This window comes from Saccostrea echinata, unplaced genomic scaffold (genome assembly GCF_033153115.1).
Source record: "Saccostrea echinata isolate AGI-Se365-2 ecotype Australia unplaced genomic scaffold, CSIRO_AGI_Sech_v1 ptg000028l, whole genome shotgun sequence".
Classification (NCBI taxonomy): domain Eukaryota; kingdom Metazoa; phylum Mollusca; class Bivalvia; order Ostreida; family Ostreidae; genus Saccostrea; species Saccostrea echinata.
In genome coordinates this window covers 17177175-17195267 of record NW_026889777.1, presented here as the reverse complement: position 1 = coordinate 17195267, position 18093 = coordinate 17177175, and the positions used below count along the sequence as shown (strand labels likewise).

The 18093-nt window shown below is 32.0% G+C and overlaps 1 protein-coding gene across 1 annotated transcript; it reads right to left on the bottom strand.

Moving 5' to 3' along the window:
• Positions 1-10213: 10213 nt before the first annotated feature.
• On the bottom strand, positions 10214-11431 carry LOC133193583 (uncharacterized). The gene has a single exon (XM_061329544.1). It carries the CDS (start codon positions 11429-11431, stop codon positions 10214-10216), a length of 1218 nt encoding a protein of 405 aa, XP_061185528.1.
• Positions 11432-18093: the final 6662 nt, after the last annotated feature.

The following is an 18093-nucleotide window of genomic DNA, read 5'->3' as shown; positions in this document are numbered from 1 at the left end:
TATTTTGTAGACATTAATATATGCTTTTAAGGATAGTGAATGAACTCCTTTACAAAAGTTTTTGTCAAAAAAAATTATAAAACCGGGCACGAGAGGGAAAACCAGGAATCAAACTTATAGCATTTATTTCACGAGATAAGTAAGTATTTTACATTCAAGTGTTTAATATTCACCATTAAAATTAATAACCAAAATAATTAATCGAGAGATGGAATTTCAGTGTTGTCAGATACAACATTTTGAACCAGAGAAACTCAGTTTCCCTCTGTATTAAAGAAAATCCCGGCTTCACTGCATGGTAAGAAATATCTCATAATAGGAAATGAACTAGTTGACACATTTTCAGAAGAATATACAAACAAAAACCATTATTCGGGCTTCATTCCCGTATCTAATGTTAGACTTTTTATGACAAATCAGTCTGTAACGAGCTCATTACCAGCATTGTCATTATCATGCTAGATATCTCTTAATTGAATGATTTATTATTTCAGAAATGGAATATGCCCAAACCAGCAATTCAAAGAAAACCCCAAAGTTATGATGAAATAAGACTTGTGTTTAAAAATTGGAATAACTTTATAATATTTGAATAATCTACTATGGGTCATCATATTTTACAGTCCCCATATCCTTTTTTCGTTCCTTGTCTCTGGAAAACAAAATTTGCGACTCTTAAATCATCTGTGGACAATCTTGAAACATGTTCATGTTGGTAATAAATGAAAAGTTTGATTCAGTAACTGTCGTATAGCAACTACTATACATACATGTACAACCAATATTTACGGCAAAAAAAAAAGTTTTCGGAAATTTGAAGCTCAATAAGATACAGTAAATTTATATTTTATTAAAAATCGTATCCATTGTTTCCGATTGCCATATTCTGTTTTAAATCTGCTGCCATTGTTTGCCCCGTCTGACGTTCACAATAGCCAAAATATCATGACCCACCAAAATCAAGCGCTCGCAGCACACTTATTTAACAACAAAGACTATCCACAATTTGCAGTTTAGTCGTAAAGAGCCTAAATTTATTATATACAACAAGAAATGTGTCGGTGGAGTAGCAGTTTTAATTATGTAAGCTCAGTTTGACTAAATTTTCTTGAACAATTTAACTTCATTTTGTTCTTAATTTATTTTAATAAGAAATTTTCATATTCTACAGAAAATTAGTATATGGTATGGTCAAAACGGGAAACCACCATACGTTAGTAAATGAATGTTACAAACAGTCAAAAATATGATAAAAATCAGGTCTCTGTCATAGCGAAAAAACAAACAGTCCCAGTTGCCGGTTATAGGGTGTGGTGTTTTATACGCTGTTCACAGATTTTTATAGATTAAAGGTTTTTTCCCCCTAATTTTGTTCATTACCTTCATCTTTTTCATTAGCTCTGTTATTATATTTCCTGTCAGTTCGCTGGATGGATTTGTATACTCGAAATAAAATATGTACATGAAATGTCTAAAAATATTTTAATTACAGAGCAATTTAATGACACAATGAACAACCTTTATAGCACAATGACACCAATATTCAATTTTAAAAGGAAGGATATTTTTATAATAATGGTTTTATTGAATCATTTTATAAAATAAGAAATGATTTAAATCTTCCAAGGAAAGTAATAACGTTATAACTATGTGTATGTATAAATAATTCATTACGCTCTTTATGCATTGTAGATTCTATGTGCCCATGTGATGCTGACGTCACAATATGGTGTCAACTTGATAGACGGAAGAAGAGGTCCGTCCAGAGCACAACGTCATACTGAGAAAGGTTAAATTAATACTGTGTATTATAGTCTATTAACTACCTCTATTCTAGAACGCAAGCATTTTATTTTGTGAACATGCATAAGGCTCCCAAAAAGTATTTTGTCAACCTTTTACCAAGTTTATATTCCATCATTTGTATGTGAATTGAAGCCCGAAATTGAATCTTTATATGTGGTTTACAAAGATATTGATACATTTACATCTATTTTCGCTTTGATTGAAATGTCTTACTTTCAATGGTTTAAACGTGACACTTGACCTACAGCTACAATTATATCTCTTTGTGAGGTGAAAATTAATATTTTGCAATATAGGCGACGCTTTGCGTAATTATTTTAATATTAGAAATCATTGATTACAGAAACCACCTTCCATGAGTAAAATTATTTTATTGGAAAGATGTGTAATTTCATTCATTCAAATATTTTTAAACAAGAGCAATTCTCTCTAGAGATTTTAACTTTGATGTAAGGGGTGTTGCACGAATGATCACAGATTTTCAACACATTGTCTGACATAAAAACCTTCTTCAAGAAATAATTTTCGAAAATATGGGATATTATGGCAACGGGTCTCAAAGGTAAAAAAAAAAAGCCAATTTTTGACAATTTAAAAACTTTACTGCATGTTACTGCTGTTTGTAAAATAATCATTGCTGAAACATGATGTTTAGTACTTAATGTTTCATCTTTACTGAAAAGTGGGTATAAATACGAACAGTAATCAAACTTATAAGTTCATTGAAAAAATATAAATTATGCGCAGAGGAAACATGTTCATCTAAATTCAGAGATGGGATCAGGAAGCATGGAGAAGCAAACATCCACTGTCGACTGGTCACACCTGCCGTGTGCTTCTTGTCATGATCGAATAAACGGGAAAATTTGTAGGAAATTCAGTATGAAAATAATGGTCACACAATTTGTATAAAAAAACGTCAGTTAGCATTTGAGTACTCTGCGAACAAGGTCATTGTATCGACCATAAAATTTGCAAAATGTTGACTATAAACAAGATTGCTGATTTTCGTATACCGACAACTTATTTGTAAATAGTTGGCTTCGTTTGAGAAATTATTCATACGTAGAACATATATTTGCATATCAAATCAACTGGGAAACATAAACTATATATAGAGGTGATAACGGTATATTGCTAAATAAATAAAATTTGGTCGATATATCTTAATGTCGAGTTAAAGGCCAGGAATACAAAAACAAGTCTGCTAATAACGGGACACAATTAGGTACAATAGTTTCAACAGATTTTTGGAAGACCTGGTCTCCGAAAACCACATAGATATTTTCAACCAGAAACACAAGTATCTTCTTTTAACATTAACGTCAGAGTACTTGTGTTTAGGATCAGAATGTTTTTAAACAAAATTAGGTTGCAGATGACCAATGACAATGTACGAACATATGATATACTGATGTTCAGAACAACTCAAGTTTCTCCTTCACTGCTGTCAACACTTTTGTGAGAAGTCAAGAAGGAGACTTAGTAGAACATTCACTAATTCTTACTATGTATCTTTTTCTGGAAAGAATTTTGAAGTAGTTTATGATTTCCAGTATACATATCATAATTCAAATTCGGTTTGATTGTTAGAAACATTAAGAAATTTGAAACTGAAATATGATTCTGAAGAATTTCCTCATACAAAAGGGAACTATAAGTTAGAATACCAATTGTACAATTAAATCCAGGTTCCTTTAGAATACAACTGTAATAATGAGCCTTACAAACACAATAGGAACACTTTAGTTCAACACTAGGAATTAACCTAGGGTTAAACTTCAACGAGTGAAAATTACTCAGTTAACAATTATGAACTTAAATTTTTTTATTCCCTTCTGTATTTTAAACCATTATCCTATATTTTACATTTTCACTTAGAGATAACGGCTCAACTGCAACATGACTGGGCCTTTGTCTCGAAGCCAATACGTACCGGACAAGAACTGAACGTACGTAAAAGGAAAAGCTATTTGATGGTATGTGAATAGGTATATAAAGAATATCCTCCATAAAGCTGTTTTTGATATGTTAAATATTGCAGGTACTTTAATATAACATGTATAAATAAATTGTATTTCTCTCTTTCTTTCTTCCTTTCTCTATGTCTTTCTCTCTTGAAATGCATGAGGGTATTTATATGTAGCATGTGGAAAATTTTGATCAGTTAAAACAAAAAAGGTTTTTTTTCTATAAGCCAAAATACCACTATCAGCCATTAAAAACTAGTTATCTGGAATTTGAATTTCCACTTTCTTGAAATATTCAACACTTTTAATTAACATTTGAGGATATGTCAGATCTATATTTTAAAAATCCATTCAAGGAATGAAGATGGAACATTCCATATTGAAATTCAGTAGTAAAACAAAGGCCGAACAATTGGAATGAAACAATTTGTCAGCCAAATCACGACTCCATGATAAGGTAATATTTGCTTATTATTATGTTTATTCAGGCAAAGAATCAAATACATTACAAATCATAATACAATTACATTAATAATATAAATTTGGGATCGCTAAAGAGTTTCGGCACATAGCTATCACAGTTACACATCACCAACCCGGGTATTATCACAGTTAGGCCAAATTTTTTTTTTTTTTTGGTTTACGATTTTCTGTCTCAAAAAATGCATTGGGTGGTCGAAAAATAAAAATAAAAATAATTTAAGATTCAACAATTTCATTTTTAAATACCAGCAATGTTTATTTTAATGAAAATAATACACGTCAATAGTACTTTTAAGTTTTATTGTCTAGATCACATAACTCTTTTTATTTAATTTTATTTCATTTCTAACTTTAGACTGAATGCCATTTAAATTTCATTTAGTTCTGATTTTTGTTTGTCAATCAGTGCTTGGTTCATGATGTTCAACTTCTTTTTGTGCTCTTCAGTGATATGTGATGTGTAATAAACCTCGGTATCCCCACAAACTAAAAAAAGGATCCAAATTTAAGTTAAATTTAGATTGAAGAAAAATACAATTTAATTGTTTAACAATATTGAAAGTAATTGACGTTGAAATAAAGGTTATAATAATTTGATCATGCAGCTATGAAATTTAATGTTCAAATAATTTCTCAATCAAGTCCTTCTTTAAATTTTGTTATGTACCTGCACAGTAGGCAATGCTCATTATTTAGTTAGTAATTCAGAGGGCTCTGATCTCAATTGAGTATCAAATTTGCAAAGATTTGTGTATTAAAATTACTTCTATAAATTAACAAAATGTTTTATACACATTTGAATTTATCCAGTGAAATAATCACTCAGGTCAGCGTTACTTCAACTAAGATGTATCTCTCAACACTAAATTGGCTTAACTATTATCCATGGATTTATCAGCCTATTTTGGGAAACACCTTTTTGGGAATTAGGGAAAAAATTATCGGCTATTAAAACAAATTTCAAATGTTGCTTAAATCATGTATTCAGGGGTAATTCATTTAACATTTCAGCATGAACTCTAATTTGGGCAACCAAACGACAATTAAAATGGACTTCAATGAGTATAAAGTATTTATACAACTTAGGGTAGTACATGTACATGTGTGTATGAGATTTCAATTTAGGTCATTGTAGTATCTGTTTCTGGAGATTATAAACCTTCACTCACAGATCAATTTAGTAGATGGAAATAACTTAATAAATCTATATAATTACACAATATCATCATTTTTAGAAAACGGAGGAAATTTGGATTAAAAGTTGGCGATGTTTTTTCAGTGTTTTTAAACATGTGTTATGACTATAGCTTTGCTAAATGAGTTAAATAGATGAAAAATACAGACAATCTTACAATTTTACTTTTTTCCAAAGATAATTAAAAATAAAAGCATTGTTCACCAATTGGGAAAAAATACTGCCAAATTGGCAAAAACTGAACTCATTTTCAATTTGGAATGATGCCGAATTTCGGCCCATGAGAAGGCACTGATAAATCCCTGTTATCTATAGGTGTATGCTAGGTCGATCAGGGTTGGTCATACACTCCCCAATATTATGGGATGAATTAAACCAATTGAGACATCGCTATTAGAGAAAGGGATCATGCATCCATGATTTTATTTACTTTTCCATGCAGAAAAAGTTCTTTAAGTGTGTGTCATTCCTTTCAGTGAGGAATTACCTTGTTACATGACAGAACCGCCATTTTTGGTTTGCACATGTGTTTATTTACGGTCACCTAAATGTTTGTAAAGGTCTCATATATATATATATATATATATATATATATATATATATATATATATATATATATATATATATATATATATATATATATATATATATCTATATCTATATCTATATATATATATATATATATATATATATATATATATATATATATATAAGCGCTTATTTGACTAAGATGCATTCTAAAATTTAAAACCCACCAGTTCAGCTGAGAAAAATCCGGAAAAATTTGTCGGAAAAAGACATTATTTTTATTTTCATGATTGGTGAAAATTAGGGTCGGCGGAATCGTAAACCAAAAGAAAAAAAAAACTTTGGCCTCATCAATATCACAGATATAAACTGATCTCTGAACCAGATCTTATCACATGTAATACAAATTAACATATTTTAAATCAATCTATGCCTAGGATAATCCATTTAAGCAATATATAAACTTGCTTATTTCTAATTGGGTCCTAAGATGTTACAAGTTGATTATATTATATATAAATACTCTCTTCCCTCCTTCGAGCCTCCTGTGTAAGATGCAACTTGACAGCAGATTTAAAACTATCATTTAAAACTTACAAGGTCATTTTAACGACCATTAATTTTACGAAATGCTAAATTTAAACGAGGTTGTCGAAATTCCTGTAACACCTACTATAAAGAAGCCTACATGTACTTCGGTTTAAAAATTGATCATATTTCGTATTCAAAGCATGCTCTTGAGTATCGGATAAGCTGGGGAATTTAAACACCATATGCAGCTGATAGTGGAATATTACTATATAAATAAAGAAACCTGACGATGGAAAAGCTGGTCATCTCGTTTGTAAAACAATTTAGTTGGTAGTTACATGTAGCGCCACGAGAATGCCATCGGCATCGAAAGCAAGTTTATTGACATGCCTACATGGCCGAGAAGTCTAGCGCTCTCTGTACTGCTGTGAATTTCTGTGTGTGCTTTTATAAAGATATATATGTTCGTATAAATAAAATTACATTCCCCTCAATCCTTCATTTTTACTTTAAGATTTTAATGATTATATTCTTTCCTTTTCAGTTTCAGAAAAAGAAGACGTTTCTTTGTTTGAAAATACTACAATTCAAAACTCAAAAATCTAAAAATAATAACAATAGTAAACTTTTGAAAAACTTTGTTCACATAACGCATATGTAAATCTCATGTTTACATTCATCAATAAGGTACTCATCAAAAATGTCATATCTGATTATCATGATTTTCCATTATACAACTCGTCAACGGAAATTTATTAGTTCTCAAATTCCTACATTTTGAAATCTTTTAAAGCAATGAAGGTTGGCTTAAAAAATCATCTTTCAATAACTTTACTCACCTTACTTTCGACTGTACATGTATAGTGGACTGTTACAACGCGAAATGTAAAAACAATTAAAAATGTAATAAATCGGGATTGTTGCATTTTGCGTTATTACATTTTACGTCGATATCAACGCAAAATGTAATAACACAAAATGTAAAAACATACTTTTAGGGATTATTACATTTTGCGTCGAGATAAATGCAAAATATAATAACACAAAATGTAATAACACGATTTTTGGATTATTATATTTTGCGTTTTTACATTTTGCGTCGAGATTAAGCAAAATGCAACAACTCAAAATGTATTAACACACTTTTGGTCAGTCAGGTTGAAAATATTTTTCAATCGCGTAGTGGATAACGAAAATAAACGGAAAGAAAGAAAAAAGTAATAATAAACATATGCTAATTCTTACATTAGATCTGATTTCATCATATTAATTTTCAGTAGCTATTTAAAATCAGTTGATATTCAAATCACAGGTGTTGCATATTAGAAACGTGCGTGTGTGTGTGTGTGTGTGTGTGTGTGTGAGGGTGTGTATGTTAGTATTTGCGTGTGTGTTTTATTTCGTTGATAAGTGTATCAGTTTGCTTTTTGATAGGCACAGGCATGAAATTTAGAAAAGAAATCTATTTTTACTGGCAGGTGTAAATATAGCGGGGAGGGGTTTCTTGACAATTAAGATTTCATACTGTTTTACAAATTATGTGCATTGCAGACCACCAAAAATAAAATTCTCTCTCTCTTCAATAATAAAAATAGTTTCTGCATGCGCATAAAATATATGGCGCAGTGGTTAGAGCGTCTGCTCTAGATTCGCGGAGGAAGAAGTTGATCCTTACGTCGCGGGTTCGAATCCCACTGCGGGACGTAGAGACTGGTCCTTCGGATGTGACCGTAAAAACCGAGGTCCCGTGCCGCAGTAGGTGCTGGCAAGAAAAAGATCCCTCACTTCTCAATGGCCCTGAGTGTCGAGTATAGGTCAAAATTTGTAGCCCTCCACCGGCAAGTGGTGGTGTCTCCATATGAGTGAAGGGCAACAAAAAATAAGTAACGCAAAACGCAACAATTAAAAAGTGCATTATTTCATTTTGCGTTCATACCAACGCAAAATGTAATAACGGAAAATGTAATTATCCAAAAATTGTGTTTTGCGTTATTACATTCTTTGTTGATCTCGACGCAAAATAAAATAACTCAATATGTAATAAATTAATCTCAGTTTATTACATTTTGCGTTGCTATTATATTTCGCGTTGTAACAGAGACATTTGAAATCACAATAGACTCATTCATTAATTAATAACTTTTATTCATATTTACAAATTATCTCATCTTATACAAAAGTCACATCCATATTTTACAAAATGCTAAATAAATGAAAACACATGACATTATGATATGTTTTAATAAATAAATGAAAAAGGAATTCTTGAGATATGGCTTAGGTTCCAATAATTTTCTACACTCCGCAAAATGTCCATATCATACGCTCTCTGAGCCTTTGACATTTAGTTTTTATTGCTTTTGTCTACAAATAAAAATGACTTCCTCCATTTACATACTTGCAGATTTTCTTATTTTCACTTCCCTTAAGTAAAATAAATCTAAACTTAGGAGTATATTTTGACATAGCAAAGATTTAGCTCCTTTAATCTCATTTTATCACCCTTTTAGAGACTAAATAAAATACACAAATTTCAAGACAAATTCTAATAAAGTCGGAATTCATGTAAGGACGTAATTATATTATTGATATACATTGGTTGTTATTTTTCTTATTGGTCAATTTGAATTTGGTTGTGATTTCATTGTATTTTTTGTGTGTTGTTGTTATTGGGGTGTTCAAAGTCTTCAAAGTGTTTTTAACGTTGGTACAAAATTGTACATCTGCTGGATAGATCCCTCCTTTCTCCTACATGTAGATCCAAGCCTTTTAAAATAATAATAAAATTTAGTGAAACACGATGTCAATATCTGTACCAGATACTTCTCAAGAATTTGTAAATGTATAGGTGTGTTTACTGAGAAAGTTGAACACACAATTATAAAACAACATGGTGTAAAAAATAAAACCAAAAAATAAGTTGTACTTGTGTGTAGTTTCATTGATATACTGTACCTTATTAATATCAAAGTAGTAACCAACATTTGACGAATATTTGAATTTTTTAAAATATTTTCGTGGACTGTTTAATTCTAACCTATTAAAGGCAAGGGTCAATGAAATAAAAAAAAAAACATTTTATTTGAAAATTAAAATTTACAATATACTTTCTTTTTTCAGTAAAAGGCGCAAAATTTGAGTTTCAGAAGTTTCATGACTTTCCACATGGAGTAAAAAATAAAGTAAGAAAGTTTCACCTCTGAAATATTTCTTTCCTTCAATTTTAATTTCATTGTCATAATCATCTTTTCTTTAATGTTTTAATCATACGGGATGGAATAGTTGCAACGTTGTCTATAAAAAGGTACATTGATCGAGTTAGCAGGTCAAATTTTTCATGAGCCGAAAAGAAACAATTATTTAGTGGATGTGAATAATGAATAATACGAAACAACACAAATTTTTGAGGGTGGGGTGGGGGGTTCTCTCTCCATGTTCATGTTGAAAAATAAAACCCCGATAATTTAAAAGGAATTGCGATTCGGGTGCACTAAGATGAATTATTAGCTTCTCTTTATGCCTATACAATTTAATTGCCCTGCATCTTTTTGTATGTGAATTTGCATCTAATTAATTAATAGCACTATTCTGTAAGAAAGTCATGCGTCTGAATGTAGATGCATTTGTAAATTAGTCTTATTAACTAAATACAATGAACCGTCAGATAGGTCAGAATCTGTATGTAAGTTCATTATCTATTTTACCAAATACAAATACCTGCCAAGAGGTCCTGCCTGTTTATATATCTGTATACAAGCAATTTACTGTTTTTCCATGAACTGTCGTTGTATGATCCAACCCAAAGAAGGTGAGATTTGTAATCGTAACACAGGGCCCGGGGTTTATATATCCCTTGTTGTTCCGTCAGTATCAGTGAAAGGAAGTGACCATCCTTGTCAATCATTTGTACTGTGTTGCTTTTTATATCACACACCAGGATGTGTGATAACGCATCTGAACAGATTCCACATGGATATAGTGGAGAACCTGAAAGAGGTCCTGTGTATGTGAAGCGATGTTTTCCTCTTTCATCTGTCACCACTACACCATAGTACCAATCAGACACAATAATATCTCCATTGCGGTTCTCTGTGATGTAAAGAGGTTTACTGTATAGTTCCTGGCCTGTAGTGCTGTACGCTATTGTCTGTTTGTGTTGGCCAGTGCTACTGAAACGATTTAATTCGTATGTATTTGAATCAATTTTATACATTCCGACTAATAGATCGCCACTGGAGGGGGAGCAGTAGACACACTCTGGTCTCCGTGGTCCCATTATGTTTATCACTGTAGACGTTGTATTGTTTTCCGTAGATAGTTTGGTAATGTTATGATTCTTGTCTATAAAGACAAGTTCACCTGTACCGTTCACAGTGTGTTGACCAAATCTTTCTATATAACTTGATATTTCTCTTCGATGAAGATCTTCACCTTCTGTGTTTGTCATGATGAGAGTGTGATTATCACTGATCCATATCCGGTCTGACGTCACATAGGAAATGTGATATACATGTCTTCGACATTTCATTGTGACAGATTTGTGTAACACAGGTGTAGACATCATTTTCAGTACACATTCTTTTGTAATCTGCCTTTTTCCAATCTCTGTAATTTGGATTTTTCCTTGTCTAATCACGTCCTCCATTTTGATTTCGTCAGGCAGGGAGAGCAGGGCGTGTTGTGTAACCTTTGGAGTGCCCATTATTTTGGAAACACTGTTGTTCTCTAGAAATAAAAGGAATTTTACTGGTCTATTTGCCAATTGCTCATATTGCTGCTCATAGTCCTTCATTCTAGCAAGATGTCTGTTCATTTTGTCTTTCTGTTGTTGTAATCTATTTATCATAAAACATCGGATTTTAAAATCACTCATCATAGTATCGACGAGGTCTTTTAATGCCTGGGCTTTTTCTAACATTTCTGATTGACGGTTGGATATTTCTGTTCGCCAATTCTTTATATCAGCTTTGATTTCTGCCGCATATAAAAAGACGCTATAAAGAATTTCACTTCTGATGTTGTGCAAGATTTCTTTGCGCTGACGACGATTTATTTTATAAGCTGTTTCAATGTCCAGTATATTGTGTATTCTGTGTTCTGTACATTGAAAACAGACAGGACGTTTACATGATAGACAGAACATTTCATAGATTCTGCCTGGATGTCTCATACAGTTTTCTTGTTTCGAGATACATTCATATTTCTCACGGTAAATTACAACATCATGATATATTGTATTTATATCAATAACATGTCTCTCTTTACAATGTAGGCAAAGGTCATGTTTACACGTGTTACAGTAGAATTCTGCGTTCCCTTGACATTGAGAACACTGTAGTACTTTAAACGGGATGTTTAATCCAGATCCCATGATGAGGAAATAGGTCTCTAAGAACACATTCTCCTGAAATAAAATAGATATACACATATTGAAATAGAAAAAAATATATCATGATCAAAGCACTGAACAACATGGGAAGCGCTAAGCAAAAGATAAAAATAAAAGAAAATTAATGTAATGAGATTTTAAAATTTATAACTAATTAGAATATGAAAACCTTAGATTTAATTTTCTTGTTGTATTTAAAACGTATTTAAAATATTTTCCCATTAAATGTATATTTTTAAAATATATTCTCTATTCTAATTCAACCTTAACCCCATTTTTCATGATTTGAACAACTTCAATCAAAACAACATTGGACGTTTGCAATACATGTAACTGTGCCGAAGTTTTAATAAATATTATTCTCCACTATCTGCGAATGCTTGCTTCACATTTTTAAAAAATTCAATATGGTGTTCTTGGTTGCATTTGTACAAAGAAATTTTCTATGCATTTTCATCTGGTTCTTTAAATAATTTTAACAATGATTAAACCCTATATTTATACCGTTTCCTGTGATCTCCCTTTAAAAGAAGAAAGGACATTAATAAAAATTAACTTCAATGTCATTTTCATATAGATACGATGCGCGAAGTTTGATTGACATTTGCCTTATGGTTTTGAACAAGAAGTAAAAACATATAAAGGAAAACAAAAAAGTAAATAAGTAATAACGGTAGACAAAATAAAGGGGGTAGGGGGACACGATGGACAAACTTCGAAAAATCCCACTTAAGCATTTGGATCAATTCCAAAAATTACATTGTATAATGAGAAGAATATGTTAGCAAACAATAAGCGATAAACCTTATTTTTATTCTCGAAAAAATAGCTTTACCATTTTTTAAAATCATTTTATAACCTAACAGAGTTGTGTTTCAAAGTCAAATGCTAAATACATTGTAAGTCAATTTACATTTTTACTATTTGCTTCAAACATATACAAGTAAAAAGACAAAATCAGATTGGTACATATTGAGGTAAAAATATAATTTTGATGCGTGTGGCTACACGTAAAAGACAAACATAACCAAAAATGCAACAGAAGTATTTTAGAAGTGTAGTTTTCAGTGACATTAGTATTCAAATCTTCAATTTTACCTTGTAGCAGCTTTAGTATTTGATGAAAGTGAAGCACAACAATCACAATCAGGGCAATGTGTAATTTTTCAAACATGCTCATTTTGTATTGTTTTAAAGTAAAGATACATAAACCCATGACTGCTAATTGTTTTAATGAATTATGACTTGCACCGTAGAACAGTTGTTAGAGAGCTCATTCTGTAGTGGGAAGGTCGGTGGTTTGCATACGATCACGGCAATCCTTAGCAGATAAAGATATCAAATATTTAGCAATTTTTCTTTCGTCTAGCGCTCGGGATTAAAGTGAAAGTTTCGGATGAAATATATGGAGATAACGAACAGTATTAAAGCTCAAAAGTCCATTAATCAATACAAAATAGGAGCAGAGCAAACACGGACCTCCAAACATCAGAGGTAGGATCATGTGCCATGGAGGAGTGAGCATCCCCTGCCGACCGGTCACACCCGCCGTGTGCTCCTTGTCATGATCGGGAAATAACGGAAAAATCCGTCGACAATTCAGTGTGTAAATAATGGCCTAACAATTAGTGTGAAAAACGTCAGTCAGCACTTGACTCAATGATAAATTGTATTTGCTGACAAGGTCATTGTATCGACCATAGAACTTACGAAATGATGACTTTAAACGAGACAGCTGATATTCTTGTTTCATCAACTTATTTGCCAATAATTTACCTCGTTTTAGAAATTGTACATACGTAGAGCATGCTCTTGCGTATCGAATCAACTGAGAGATATATACCCCGTATGCAGGTGATGAAGGTATATTGCTGCATAAGTAAGGGAAGTTGACGATTGAAAAGTTAAAGTCATCACGTTTATCATAAAGCTTGGTTGTTAGATTACCATTAACGTCTTTTTCAAGTAAAATATCCAAATATGAAACAGATGTGTCAGACTCTGTGGTATCTTTTATCTCAAGTTCACAAGGATATATCGTATCAACATGAGAATGGAAATAGCCATTGTTAATTGACAATACGTCGTCGATATATCTAAATGTCGAGTTGAAGGCCACAGCAAGTGTTTTCTTCTTTTCACGTACAAGATTTTGGACAAATTCTGCTTGATATGAATACAAAAAAGGTCTGCTTATAACGGGGCGCAATTGGTACCCATGGGAATTCCAATAGATTTTTGGAAGACCTGGTCTCCAAAAACCACATAGATATTGTCAATCAGAAACTCAAGCATCTTTTTAGTGTCAATTCAGAGTACTTGTGTGAACAATCAGAATGTTTTTTAACAAAATAATTTTGCAAATGACCAATGACAAGGTAAGTATATTTACGAGTTCCATTTTTATTGAAAAAGCAGCTGTCAATGATATCAAAAAGCCTGGACTCTAATTTATCGTGGGGAATGGTTGTGTACAAATTTGAAAGTCGTAAATTTTTAAGCTGGTGATTTTGGTAAAATCTTGTGATTTCAAATTTTCCAAAAGTTCCTTGGAATTTTTAAGTATCCACATCTGATTTACACCACTTCTCGAATATATTGTTGCGCAGTACTCTTGAAGTTTCTCCTTCACCACTGTTAATATCTTAGTGAGGAGTAAAGATAGAGGCTTGGTTGAACATTTACTGGAACCCGCTATGTATCTTTGTTTGTAAGGATTTTTATGAAGTTTCGGAATCCAATATAAATATGGTAATTCAAATTCAATTTGGTTGTTTGGAATATTAAAAATATTCAAAACTGACATATGATTTTGAAGAATTTCTTCCTTAGAAAGGGAACTATGAATATAAGTTGGATTACCACTTGTAGAATTAAATCCAGGTTTCTTCTAAAATAAATTTAATAGAATGAGCCTTACAAACAAAGACAATGTTGTTACCTGCTTTGTCAACAGGGACCAGTACGTACTGATCATGTAATCTATCTACTTCTTTTTGCACTTCTGGATTATTGAATACAGAAGGATAGATGGTTTTCATATTGCCTCTCAATCTTTTAATGCGCGATTTTAACATACATCTGATACATTTAATCCATTCTGACAAAGTGTCAAGGTCTTCTTTTTCATGTCTGGTCCATCGCCTGGCGTAGTCCTCTACAGAATCCATAATATTTATGAAATTCCGACGCCAGTTGAAGGATCTGAGTTCCCTAAATTTAGGACCTTTTAAAATAAGTGATCTAAGGTCCTCATTATTAACTATATTTACGTCACCAGTAATAACGTGTCCAGCAGGACTATAGTTATAGGGCGAAGAAGAACATGAACACGATGGAGGATTATGCTTCAGATATTCGATATCCAGGCCCTGTAAAGTTTTCTTGTAATTAAAAAGTTTGGATGCAATATTCGATGTATATTTGTAGGAAATATAAGGTGGAGTCTTTAACTTGAAATATGGTGGAATACAAGACTGGACCCTTTTGTGATTAAGAATATTACTTATATTAACCGCGTCAATTCCTTTGTTGGCATATTGAAGTTTAAGGAAAAAACGGATTGTTTTAGCTGCATTTTCTTCAGTAAAACGCGGGGGTTTAAAAAGCCTATGATTGGCAATATCCATAATTACAGATCCGAGCCTATATTCTGGTGTCGAGGAATCAAAAAATGGACTTTCCTTGACCTTTTCAAGAAGACTATTTAAAAGTTTCAAAGGGACAGAGTAAAGTTTGGTGCGAATATGATGTAGACCTAACTGTTGATTTACGTAAGGTAGTAATGAATCAAAAGAGACATCGTGTATTATAGGTTTATTGTAAGACCGATGCCCATGACTACGCTTACGTCTCCGTGTATGGTTTAAAAGTCCCATCACATTTACATTGTTACACTGTGTGATGATATCTTAAACACTGAGGCTCCGTCTAACGGCAGCAGTTGGCACGCTTAAGAACCCTCACTACTAAATGACCTGATTGTCGGGTAAATGTTTGATTTTGAAGCCCTTCACCGGACTCTGGTTATCATTTTATAAATGAAAAATTCTCGCAAGGGATAGAGATTGATTGATTGTATGTTGTTTTAACGTCCCTCTCGAGAATATTTCACTCATATGGAGACGCCACCACTTGCCGCTTGAGAGCTGCAAAATTTTTGTCCTATGCTCGGCACTTACGGCCATTGAGCAGTGAGGGATCTTTTTCGTGCCAGCACCTACTGCGACACGGGACCTCGGTTTATACGGCCTCATCCGAAGGATCGGTCTCCACGTCCCACAGTGGGATTCGAAACCGCGACGTAAGGATAAACTCCTTACTTCGCGACTCTAGAGCAGGCTCTCTAACCACTGCGCCACGCGGGCGACCGCAAGAAATGGAGAAGAACAAAACGAAAACCATAACAAAAAAACCAAAAAAAAATCAAAGTTAACCATATCCAACTGTTTCCAATGTATCTACACTTCCTTTAATGTGCCAATGACTTACAAATATAAACACAATTTAGAAAGGTATGATATTTGATGTTTCTTGTCACAATAATCTACCTTTTGAAAAAAAATAAAAATAAGGTTGAAAAGAAACAAATGGTATACTTATTACAATTTGAATTTTTAAGATCTGTATTGTATAAGAAAAAAGGGTCCGATTTTAAAGAGGTTTTGTAACTTAAGCCATGCACATACACTATTTAGCCCCGAACGCACAGGCATTCCTTCTTTTAATGTAAGAAAAACTGGACAATTACTGATTATGTTGAATCTGTATCACAAAATAAACCAATCTGATAATTTTATTAACAATAAAAATGCTGACAATTTTATTGTTGATGAACTTAAGCTATTACTAACTTAACCTGCCCCTGCCAAAGAAATATTATACTACAAGTGCTTGAATTTTCTGATATAGTTTCTTTCTGATTTTTAAATTTGAAAATATTGTATGCTGTTCATCATATGATATGAAATAGAGTAGGCAGATGAAATATGTAAGCAAAGACCATAAGCAGGTTTGGAGTAAGTATACAAGATAAAACATGTATATATGTTTTTTAGTACCAAAAATGGGTGATATTTCATTGTGCAACCAAGATAAATGCATGTGTCTTGATCACGATTTTTTCAAAACTTCTTTTTATTGGATACGCAATGTCATTTTAAAGTCAACTTGTACAATTGAAACTGAAAATAAAAAGTAATAATATTTGCTGATTGACGCTTTAAACTACTCAGAAATCTTGCATCTCTGTCTTATAGTTTTCTTTTAATACTGACAAAACGTAAAAAAATTTAAAAGTCATCGTGATTGCAAATCACACTGTTACAAATTAAAATAAAATTTTGGCAATGCTTAGCTATTGTGCAAATTAATTTCCTTGTGTCACCCCTATTACTGAGGTATATCTCCTTTGCTTTTAAATTTAGGAAAATTTAATTTAGGAAATTTAAGCTGAAATATAAATCAGAAAACATTATCCTGTTTGATAAATTCATCTGATTTTCCCTCCAAACGATTAACAATTCAAACAGAAACTATAATGTTAAGGAAGTATTGAAAACAAATCTTAAATTGACGGCAGGAAAACTCAGGAGGATTTTTTTTTTGTTTTTAAATTTCCGTCATCTGCATTGATTTAACAACTAGTAAAACGGAACTGTTGTATGCTTAGGAAAAACTACATTCATCTTCATATTAAAAGGCGTGTTTCATATATATATATATATATATATATATATATATATATATATATATATATATATATATATATATATATATATATATATATATATATATATATATACAAATATAATATAAAAAGCACTAAAAAAACAACAACACTGTATATCCTAAGTGTCGGATCTACTAAGTAGATACAAGGTCACGGATGGAAATTTATATAAAGCACTAAAAATGACCAACGACACGAACAATAATAATTGTCAAATTTTTGGGACGACCTGTCCCTTCCTCAGGACAAAGAAAAAAGTTAAGAAGTCATAAAAACAATGGAAATAGAGAAACAAAAACAACTAGCACTACTACTAAACTACCAAACACTAAATATTTACAGTGTTACATTTTTAATTTGAAGTTCATAAACAGTTTTGAAGAAAGAACTCCGGAGCGCTGTGAATTGCGTCCGGTCTATCGATGTACTATGGTGACTTCATTTATCAAACAAGATAATG

Excerpts from the sequence above, each read along its gene's own strand:
- LOC133193583 (XM_061329544.1), bottom strand. The coding sequence starts at position 11,431 with ATGTTAGAAAAAGCCCAGGCATTAAAAGACCTCGTCGATACTATGATG.